The sequence below is a fragment of the Ahaetulla prasina genome, chromosome 1 (assembly GCF_028640845.1).
Source record: "Ahaetulla prasina isolate Xishuangbanna chromosome 1, ASM2864084v1, whole genome shotgun sequence".
In the NCBI taxonomy this organism is placed as follows: Eukaryota; Metazoa; Chordata; class Lepidosauria; order Squamata; family Colubridae; genus Ahaetulla; species Ahaetulla prasina.
In genome coordinates, this window is record NC_080539.1 from 61,914,088 (window position 1) to 61,925,540 (window position 11,453).

Below are 11,453 nucleotides of genomic sequence, written 5' to 3' on the forward strand. Positions count from 1 at the left end.
GTATGTATGAACATGCTATCAAAGAATTGCAGTTGAGAAGCAAGGTTTGCAAGTGTATTTATTGAAATACACTTGGCTTAGAAAGGCTTAAGCAGATGTACAATCAATATAAATAAAACTGCTAGTAGTTTTGGGAAGTATACAGACTATATCAATATTGCCTTTTTGTTACGCATTCCAACAGGAAGGGAAATTTGGTTAATATGAAAGAAATATATTAAAATTCCATTATATAATATATCAATGTCAGCCCAATTAATGGAATGCTGTAGCCTTCTAAATAATTTTTGTAGAAAGATTTTTATGTCTATCGAAGTTGTTTCTCCCATTTTTGTGCACATTTCAGTGCTCATGAGTTGGCCCCAGGAATGCCCTATGATGTCTTTCTTAGTAAAGGACAAGTGGGGAATGGTGCATACTCTACTTCTTGCCATGTTTGAAGATCTACAGTTTAGTAGAAGAGTCCCATTTGATCAAGTTGATCTTCAGCCTGTTGACCTGGGTAGAAACAATACTGACAGTACTGACCTTGAAACAAATGGAGGAGTTACTTAACTAGGCAGAGGATCCTCTCTAGAGCTTTTCCCTGCAAGATTGAGAATAGAAAATGGCATGAATGCCCATTTCAAAGGCTGAGAGGTTTCTGCATATTGGCTATAATTTGGGCAAATTTGTCTGAATTGTCTCTAGAGTTTGACAGCTACAAATTTTACATAAACTGTGAGCCCAGCCTCCAGACATCCTGAAAGCATTATAGCCTGTTCTTGGTTTTGTGCACTAGAAACTATAATCGGTTTTGTCTGCTATGTTCATATCATTCTGATATTTCTTCATAAAATAAAATGAAGAGAGTTGGTTCAACCCCCAAATGAAGTTTGCTTTTGGATAAGCATAATTAGTCAATATACTTCTTCATTATACCTGAAGGACAGATCTGTATAAACTGATCTAAACATCTTGTCTTCTTTTCTATGGGATTTGATTGAAAAATGTCCATCCTAAAATCCAAGGATTTTGGCATGGAGCATTTGCAGCCAGAGACAGAGGACTTGTTCTGCTTACTAGAGGCTGGCTACAAGCACCTCTTGGTCTGTGCTAAAATCCTGCTTGGATTTCAGGACAGACTTTTTTCAGCCATCCACCAGCAACCAGAGGGAATCTTCTTGGCAGCCAGTAGCAGCTTGCAGCCTTCCCTGATGGCTTCCCCACTGACTTTCTGGAGAAGTGGCAAGGAAGATTGCAAAAGGCAATCACACGATTGCAGGGCCCATCAAGGATTTATCCCAGTGTCTGGAGATTGTAGGCGTGAACAGACTTAATCCAAGCAAGAATAGGTGGCTGAGATGTTTAGATCCAGTGACTTCCACCCTTCCACACTGGATGGGGTTTCACTCCCCCGGACAAAACTCTTCCTTGAGGATGGAGGAGCCATGGCCAAGAGGGCCTTTGCACAACTTCATCTTGTGTGCCAATTGCACCCATTCCTGGATTGTGATGCCCTGCTGTTCATCGCTTATAACTTGATTATTTCCTGTTTGGAATATCGCAACATACTCTACATGGGGCTGCCTTAAAGACAATTCAGAAACTACAATTGGTCTAGAGAATAATTAGTCTAGGGAACAAGCAGCAACAACACAGGTAGTTATAAGTACATGATGGTATCTCCATGTAACACCACTACTGGTCATTTAATATTGGCATTCAGTTATAACTCTGTTTTCTTCTTCCCACAGATACGATCCCATGCTCAGTTTGGGGATCTCTGCCAGAGGACTACTGCTGCTTCGTGCTGTCCCAGCTGGACATTAGGCAATTATATTGCCATTTTAAATAACAGATCATCTTGTCAAAAAATAGTGGAGAGAGATGTTTCTCATACTTTGAAGCTGCTCCGCACATGTGCCAAATATTATTATAATGGGACCCTGGGGCCAGATTGCTGGGATTCGGCAGCCAGAAGGAAAGACCAGCTCAAGTGTACAAATGTGCCACGCAAATGTACCAAGTACAATGCTGTTTACCAGATACTTCACTATATACTGGACAAAGATTTTCTAAGCCCAAAGACCTTGGACCACAGCTTACCAGCTTTAAAATATAGTATGCTTTTTCTACCTACTGAAAAGGGAGACAGTATGATGAATATCTATTTAGATAATTTTGAGAACTGGAACTCATCTGATGGAATCACCATCATCACAGGGATTGAGTTTGGAATAAAGCACAGCTTATTCCAGGACTATCTATTAATGGATACTGTGTATCCTGCTATAGCCATAGTGATTGTTCTATTAGTGATGTGCTTCTATACCAAGTCCTTGTTTATCACACTGATGACCATGTTTGCAATCATTAGCTCCTTAATTGTTTCTTACTTTCTCTATCGGGTTGTATTTAATTTTGAGTTTTTCCCCTTTATGAACCTTACTGCACTGATTATTCTTGTGGGTATTGGAGCCGATGATGCGTTTGTCTTATGTGATGTGTGGAGCTACACAAAATTTGACAAGTCGCATGCTGCCACTTCGGAAACCATGAGCATCACTTTGCAACATGCGGCCCTTTCCATGTTTGTTACTAGTTTTACTACTGCTGCTGCCTTCTATGCTAATTATGTCAGCAACATTACAGCAATCAGATGTTTTGGTGTTTATGCTGGCACTGCCATTTTAGTGAATTATATCCTAATGGTGACATGGTTGCCCGCAGTTGTGGTCTTACACGAACGGTATCTCCTCAATATTTTTAGTTGCTTTGTAAAACCACAGGCAAGAGTATATAATAGCAAAAGCTGCTGGACAGTGCTAGGCCAAGTGGTCCGTAAAGTATTTTTTGCAATCTCAGAAGCATCTAGGATATTTTTTGAAAAAGTGTTGCCATGCATTGTGATAAAATTTCGATATATTTGGTTGGTCTGGTTCCTAGCCTTAACAGTTGGGGGAGCATATATTGTGTGTATAAATCCAAAGATGAAGCTGCCGTCTTTGGAACTAGCCGAGTTTCAAGTGTTCCGGTCTTCCCATCCTTTTGAGCGCTATGATGCTGAATTCAAGAAGCTTTTCATGTTTGAACGGGTCCATCATGGAGAGGAGCTTCACATGCCCATCACTATTATCTGGGGGGTCTCTCCTGAGGATAACGGGGATCCTTTAAATCCTAAAAGCAAAGGCAAGCTGAAGCTGGACAGTACTTTCAATATTGCAAGCCCAGATTCACAGCTCTGGATTTTAAAGTTTTGTCAGAAACTGAGGAATCAGACATTTTATTACCAAACAGAAGAGCAAGATTTCACGAGCTGCTTTATTGAGACATTTAAGCAGTGGATGGAAAATCAGGACTGTGATGAGCCAGCTCTTTATCCCTGTTGTAGCCACTGTAGCTTCCCCTACAAGCAGGAGGTCTTTGAGTTATGCATCAAAAGGGCCATCATGGAACTTGAAAGAAGCACAGGCTACCATTTAGATAGCAAAACTCCTGGCCCTCGCTTTGATATAAATGATACCATCAGAGCAGTGGTACTAGAGTTCCAAAGCACCTATCTTTTCACCTTGGCGTATGAGAAGATGCACACATTCTATCAAGAGGTGGACACCTGGATTTCAGAGGAGCTCGTTTCTGCTCCGGAAGGTTTAAGTGGTGGCTGGTTTGTGAGTAATCTAGAATTTTATGATCTCCAAGATAGTCTCTCTGATGGTACTTTAATTGCCATGGGTCTTTCTGTCACTGTTGCATTCAGTGTAATGCTGCTTACCACATGGAATATAATAATAAGTCTCTATGCAATAGTCTCAATAGCAGGAACTATTTTTGTCACAGTTGGATCCCTGGTTCTCCTGGGTTGGGAGCTAAACGTCTTGGAGTCTGTTACCATTTCTGTGGCAGTTGGCTTATCTGTGGACTTTGCTGTCCATTATGGCGTTGCTTACCGCTTGGCTCCAGATCCCGATCGAGAAGGGAAAGTCATATTTTCTCTAAGCCGCATGGGCTCAGCAATTGCTATGGCTGCATTGACTACATTTGTAGCTGGAGCAATGATGATGCCGTCTACGGTTTTAGCCTATACACAGCTTGGCACCTTTATGATGCTCATAATGTGCATTAGTTGGGCATTTGCAACCTTCTTTTTCCAATGTATGTGCCGCTGTCTGGGACCCCAAGGAACATTCGGCCAGATTCCTCTGCCTAAAAGACTACAGTGTGGTGCTTTCTCCCAGGCATTGTCAGGAGGCCAAGGAGATGGAGAACAAACTAAAAAGCAGTCTGCCAGTAAATACCAGTTCGATTCAAGACCTCAGAAAGCAGATGTAGAAGAAGAACATGAACACTATGAATTACAGCCATTAGCAGGCTGCACCAGCAATGATACTGCAGTGGAGAAGAGAACCTGTGAAGAAATGCACATTTGCCCTGAGCTCATCAATGGCAGGCTGTCAAACCCACATGCTCATCACTCCACATACAACACAGAACTGAATGTAAACACTAAGCATGAATCAGGTTCAGCAATGTCATCTTTGGTTGAGCAGGATCCCACTTGCCATTTGTGGAGTCAAAACGAACAATGTCATTGTTTAGAGCCACAGCAGCATACAGACATGAAATGCTCCCATTTGCATCAACATAGAAATGAAACATGCTATTGCTGCTCTCATTCATCTGGGAACATACAAGTCCAGAACTCCCTAGTTCCCATCAGTGCCTTGCTTCATTCTTCTGATGGTTATGTGAATACCGTCCAGCATCTTCTCCACTGTGGTTGTCTACAGGGCAGGTTCCAAAGACCCTTGCTTCAAAATTCTCTTCCCCCAAATGTTTTCCTCCACTCAGTGCCTCATTTTCAGCCCCACAGTCTTCCTGACACTGAAGAGAGCTCAGCAGTTCTTTCAAATGAAATAGGTTCATCCTCCTCTCGCTGCAAAAGTTCTGGATTGCTTACAAAATGTCTCTCTGAAACAGAACAAAGATTGTCTAACCATCAGATAGGGCAGTGTAGTAACTACAGATCCAAAGGAGACAAAGCTATCACTGAAGTGAATGAGAATGAAAATAAAACTTCTGCATCTAAGCCAAACAAGCAAGCTCAAATGGAGGGTGCCCAGAGTTTGCCCCAAACTGCTCCAAGGATAGAAGTAAAGAATCAAAATGAGCAGAAGCATTTAGAAAATGTTACAGTAGAGGCTGATCCTGAGTCTTGCTCTGAAAATTTAGAGTATTGTAGCCGAACAATAACAAGAAAGTGCAATTCTGTTGAATGTCATGTGCCAAACACTGAAGCCCATGTGCCTACTCTATTAGCCCACCATGAACTTTCCAGTGAAAACTTGCTAATAAAAACACTTTAATAAATCTAAGCTTTGCATTTTTTTTGTTCCTGTTTAAAAATATTAAACATTATTCCAAAGTGTGAAGTACATTAGACTTTTCCTTTTGGAAAATCAGCTCATGTTTAATCCAGATTGTGTAGATACCCAAAGCATGTGAGCATTGGATGGCCTTTAAAACGCCCTTTTCTGGAACTTAGAAGATGAAGATGATACTAGATTCATCAGCATGCTCCTCTGATTGTTCATACCCACAAGAGAGGCAAAAGGCAGGAAATACCTGGGAAGTTCTCTAGCCAGGGCACTTTCATGAGGCAAATGAGAAAGGGGAAGCAATGCCATTCCATATCTTGCCAATTCCCATCCCATTATTTGCTGTATGGAATGGCAATTTGCGCAACATTGTAAGGCAAAAGTTCTGTCACTGAGTGGATAAAAACATTTACGTGGCATATAATCTAGATGTTCCACTCAGAAATCAATTGCGGGCTGGGGAAAGAAGGGAAAAATTGCCTTTAAATAAGAAAAAAGACTAATAGCCAGATTGTGAATCCACCAGGTTTTTCCAGATAACAGATTTTCCACAACTGCCCAGGAATGCCTGCAAGAATAGGCCTAAATGAATCTAATCCATCCCCCATGGACTTGGTGTCAAGAACCATTGTCAGCAGACATGTTCTCTGTGACTAGTAACTTTGCCACATGCAGAGGTGGCAAAGAAGCCATTATTGGTTAGCCAACATTGTAGAAGTCCTATGCTCCAGTCTCCCAGGTGCCTGAGGGTATCTTCTCAATATACCTATCCACAGGAAATTTCTAAGGCCAGAGCTGCCACCAGGGACCTTCAGAAACATTTAACCATCTCCAGAATTCCATGTTCATTGGAGAATTTTGGATGATGGGAAACCTGTGATGGAGATGCTGGTCACTGAATATAACTAGGACATGAAAGCAATTCCATAGTTCAAGCATCCTGCAGAGTGTTATTTGCTTATACCGGTATAAGCTAACGTGGTCAGCCTTCATCTAAAAAAACCATACACACACACACACACACACACACAGAGAGAGAGAGAGACAGTGTTCCTATAGGTGAATTTATAAGGATAAAATTCTATGCATGCAGGGTTTTTAGCTCTGCTTGGACCTAACACTGGGGAGCAACAAACATGTTTTGGCTTATCTTTACTATGAGAGTCCTAAGAAAAGCTTCTCTACAAAGTCTAAACTTTACTGGTATCCATTATGGGACCTCCAGCTAGTGCAGTACTCCAGTCCTAACATATATCCCTTTCTAGATTTTGAATGAATCATCCATTTAGCCCCCAACATCATTATTCTACACCTAGACCAGGGGTCTGCAACCTTAAACACTCGAAGAGCCATTTGGACCTGTTTCCCACAGAAAAGAAAACACCGGGAACCACAAAACCCTTCCCTTGCCTGACTATTTGTTGAGCTGCCACAAAACTAGCATATGTAGTTGAATTAAACTTTTGTTTTCTTCTGAAACTTTTCTTTTCTTGGATTTATCCATGGTTGGCCTACCGGGAGTTGAAAAGCTCAATAAATCGTGTGCTGGCGGGTGTCGCACTGTTCTGTCCCCCACCTCAGTCTGGGAGGCATGTGAACTGACTCAATTAGCCAGCAATTTAGTCCACAGCAACTATCAGCTCTGGCAGCAAACCAGCGTTGGTCTGCCAAGGGTTTCTTTTATCTCCTTGATGCCGCTGTTGCAGAGCTCGTTACCGGAGCAACCAGGAAGTCAGGCGCAAACAGCAATTCAGGCCAAATGCTCAGTCAGATAGTTCAGCTCAAGTGTTCTCCAGTCAGTTGATTTGTGCATCACAAAGTACTATAGCAGCCCCTCCTGCCTTTATACCCTGTGGGGTGTGGCTCCGTGACTCAGCACTTTCTAGGCCTGCCCCGCCCCTGCTTCTGTTGTTTCCATCTCTCTTATCTACGAAAACTGGGATCTAACCAGGGCTGATTGTCACAGCTGGGTCTGGAAGCATTTCCTGGGCGGGGGGAGATACAGGAGACAGAGGCCTCATCACCTCCTCTACCTGGCCTGCCTCTGGCTCCTGGAGCTGAGCCAGAGAGGCTGGCCCTGCAGAAGGGAGCCCTGACGGCCCTTCCCCCTCACTCTCTGAGTCACTTTCTGGCAGGGGGCCAGGCCCGGGTGGGGCTGGAGCCACAACATGCACATTGGTGTTTGTGACATATATTTTGAGTGCCAGGGAGCCGCAGCAGAGAGGTGAAAGAGCCACATGTGGCTCCAGAGCCACAGGTTGCTGACACCTGATCTAGACTTAATATTTATGCCCAAGGGGAATCCAGTTTTTCAATAAGTCCAGAAAGTGATCCTCCTTTCCTTCTGCTTCAGTGCCAAAACCCAAGTAGAGAAAGATCAGTGACCCAGCAAAATCTATCTGAGAACAGAGGAGCTCTAAGTTTCAGATGCTTTTCTAATTTCTTTTCTGACAACTCCACTTAAGCTGCAAAGTCTCACCAGTTTGATCTATAGGCCTATCAAGGCCTATACCAAAATAGTCCACAATGTAAACAATAATGACCCATCCCATTGGAAGCTCAGCCACCTTGGTTGAGCTTCATCTCCCTGGGAGACTTTGGTAGAGCTGTCATATAGTTCTCTTTTTTTTATCCATTATTAAAATTTATAAGCTTCATTCTTATCCTCAATTGACCCATCTTTTAGCAAGAAGGATGTCCAAAATTAGTGCCCAGCAATGACAAGGGTTCTCTGGATGTAAAAACTCATTCTATTCATTTTTCTCACTGTAGAATATGCTGGCACCACTTAGGAAGATGGTATATTGGGCTTAGAAGATTCATTCTCCATAGCAGAGCAAGGCATTCAGCCCACCCAAAGCGGCAGAAAAGTGGAAAATAGGTACTAGAGGATACATCAATATCTGACCAGTTTTGGGGAGATTCTCCTATTTTTCCTTTATTTCTACCTTTATTGAAAATATTTTTGAATTCTTTTTCTGGCCTGTGGTTCTGAATGTGGGAAAGGAACTGATCCCTGTCATTAGTCTTAGATACAAAACTCTGATGTAATGTATATTTATAAAATTAAATTACCCTGATCCTTGGCTACCAAACAAAGACAGGAACATGTTCCTTTCTTTCAAACTTCGGAATTAACATTGCGGTTGAAATCTTAAGAATCTCTGCCAAAATATTTCTTTAATGTCTCCTGAAATGTATTGCAAAACTAAAATATATTTAATCCCATAAATCAACACACCAGAAACACAAACTGTTTACTCAAAAGTACAGTTTATTCCTAAAAACAATACTGCCACCCCTTTTTATTCCATTTTTCCATTCCAAAATAAAGTAGGTAGGAATAGCACCTACCAATGTTATTTGGAATAGAAAGAAGGTGAATGTTCTGCCAAATTATTCTGGTCAGTTCTCCTCTAGTATTTGAAGTTGGGCTTCCCTTTGCTCTAGTGCAGTGGTAGTCAACCTGGTCCCTACCGCCCAATAGTGGGCGTTCCAGCTTTCATGGTGGGCGGTAGGGGTTTTGTCCGATACTGAAGCACTTTCCTTTTTTTTTATTTAATTGACTTTAAAAAAAATTCATAGCATTATTTTTTTTTTATTCAAAAAGTTTTACAAAATTTTTTTTCCCCTTTCCCCCCCTCCTCTCCCCTCCCTTCACAACCCCCCTCCCCCCCCCCGACTTCCCGGAACGGGCACAAGGTATAGTTAAAATAAAACAAACATATGCTAAAAATTTTCATCCCAACTTAATTATACCCTACAATCATCAATTCCTAACTTCCCCAAAACAATCAAGAATAATACATCATAATCATTCAAAACAGTCTGATAACTCTTAGTCTGATATCTACGTTGAATATAGTCAATCCATTTTTCCATTCCTTTAAGTATCTTTCTTGCGTATTGTCTTTCAAAAGGCTGATATCTTCGCCATCTCAGCCAAATTGGCAACTTTCAATATCCATTCTTCTATTGTTGGTACTTCTTTTTCTTCCAATATTGTCCTATTAGTAATCTTGCTGCAGTTATTAGATTTAAAATCAATTTAGTCTCAATTACTGTACAATCCGTAATAATTCCCAACAAGAAAAATTGCGGCAGGAACTTTATCTTCTTTTCAAAACATTTTGTAAAATCCACCAAATTTTTATCCAAAAGGCCTTTATGTCCTTACAAGTCCACCAAATGTGAAAATATGTAGCGTCATCACAATTACATCTCCAACATTTTGCTTGCATATCTGGATACATACGATAATTTTTAGGATCTAGATGCCATCTATAAAACATTTTATAAAAATTTTCCTCAGATTCTGTGCCTGCGTGAATTTAACATTTCTAACCCAAATTTTTTCCCAAGTTTCCAATAATATTGGCTCCTGAAAATTTTGTGCCCACTTTATCATACAGTCCTTTACCAAGTCCCTTTCAGAATCTATTTCAAGTAACACATTATACAATCTCTTTATATGCTCCTGAGACTGATTTCTAATTTGCTTTACCAAATTTCCCTCGTTCTGCTCTATACCAATTTTCTGATCTCCCTTCCATCTAGCACGTAGTTGCTCATATTGAAACCAAGTATAATTTTTCCCTTCCTCTCTTAATACTTGCAGAGATTTTAACTGCAAATTACCTCTTTCAGTATACAAAAGATCTTTATATGTAATCATTTCCTGATTCTGTTCTATGTTTATATTTTCTACTGTATGTCTAGGACTTGCCCATATAGGAACCTTATAATTTAGTTTATAAGAGTATTTTTCCAAACACATGAAGGGCATTTCTTAGCACATGATTTTTAAAGGCCTTATCCACTTTTTTGTCATAAATTAAATATGCATGCCATCCATATAGCAAATCATAACCTTCTATATTCAAAATTCTGTCCTCTGTTAAATTAAACCAATCACTTATTGCAGAGAGAGCAGCTGCTTCATAATATAATTTAAAATTAGGCATTTTTAAACCTCCCCTTTCCCGAGAATCAGCTTTCATGGTGGGCGGTAGGGGTTTTGTCCGATACTGAAGCACTTTCCTTTTTTTTTATTTAATTGACTTTAAAAAAAATTCATAGCATTATTTAAAAACATTTTCATTAGGTTTTCATAAAATTCCTTGTGGCAATTTAAATTTCTGAAAATAGACTATTTGTATCACCCGCGCATAAGTTTAGTTCACGTTACATAAGTGAAACTAAATGGCGCTATAGTGCGACCGCAAACAGAAGAGCCTCGTCCCAGAATAGCTCGTGCATCTCCCCCCACACCACCCAGCTGTAACAGCAGAGCTGGTAGCCGGTGCCACCCTCCCAAACCCAATTCACGATGCGCGAGAGGCATGCGCAGACGATGATACACGGCGCATTACTGTGGAACCAGTGGGCAGTTAGAAAATTTTACTACTAACAGAGATACAAAAGTGGGCGGTAGGTATAAAAAGGTTGGCTATCCCTGCTCTAGTGAATGGTTGTCCAGTCTTTTGACTTACCTGGGCCACATTAAGTGAAAAGGAATTGTATTGGGCTGCATATAAAATATATAATATAGTTCATATATATAAATAAACTTCCTTTATTTTTAAATAGTTTTTACAATCTTGTAGAGCTGCATTACAAGCTATCCAGGGCTACATGCAGCCCATGAGCTGTGAATTGGACACACCTTCTCTAGTGCTTTGCACTTTCTTTTATAACGTTTGAAATAAGAAATGTTATAATCAGGACTTGCATAAATAAATAGGACTTTAATATTCTGCCAGCAATTTAATATCCTGAAATGGATCCTGACTAAACACATGAACAAAAAAGAGCAGAGAAAACACTAGACACATTCCCTTTGAGTACTCTATTTTTATTATTAATATGTCTCATTTCAAAATGTCCTGCAAGCAAAAGAAAAGAATGAAGCTATTAAAACAAACTGGATGCAAATTCATCATGACTAATGAAATGTACAGTTGACTGTCTTCGTAATGTCTTCTGTTCTCAGAAACAACCTATTTCAAGGGGCGATGGGTGATTGGAGAGATAATAATAAGAGAAATTTCCATGTAAACTGCCTTGAGATGATTATCATAATGCTGCACGCTTTGT

The 11,453-nt window shown here is 40.5% G+C and overlaps 1 protein-coding gene across 5 annotated transcripts in view; it reads left to right on the top strand.

The window, feature by feature from the left end:
• Positions 1–5,349, top strand: part of DISP1 (dispatched RND transporter family member 1) — a 71,044-nt gene extending 65,695 nt beyond the window's left edge. For all 5 annotated transcript variants that reach the window (XM_058165478.1, XM_058165481.1, XM_058165482.1 and 2 more), the window contains exon 8: positions 1,737–5,349. In XM_058165478.1, the coding sequence (XP_058021461.1) occupies positions 1,737–5,345 (3,609 nt within the window). In that variant the 3' untranslated portion in view covers positions 5,346–5,349. The remainder of the gene's footprint in view (positions 1–1,736) is intronic.
• Positions 5,350–11,453: the final 6,104 nt, after the last annotated feature.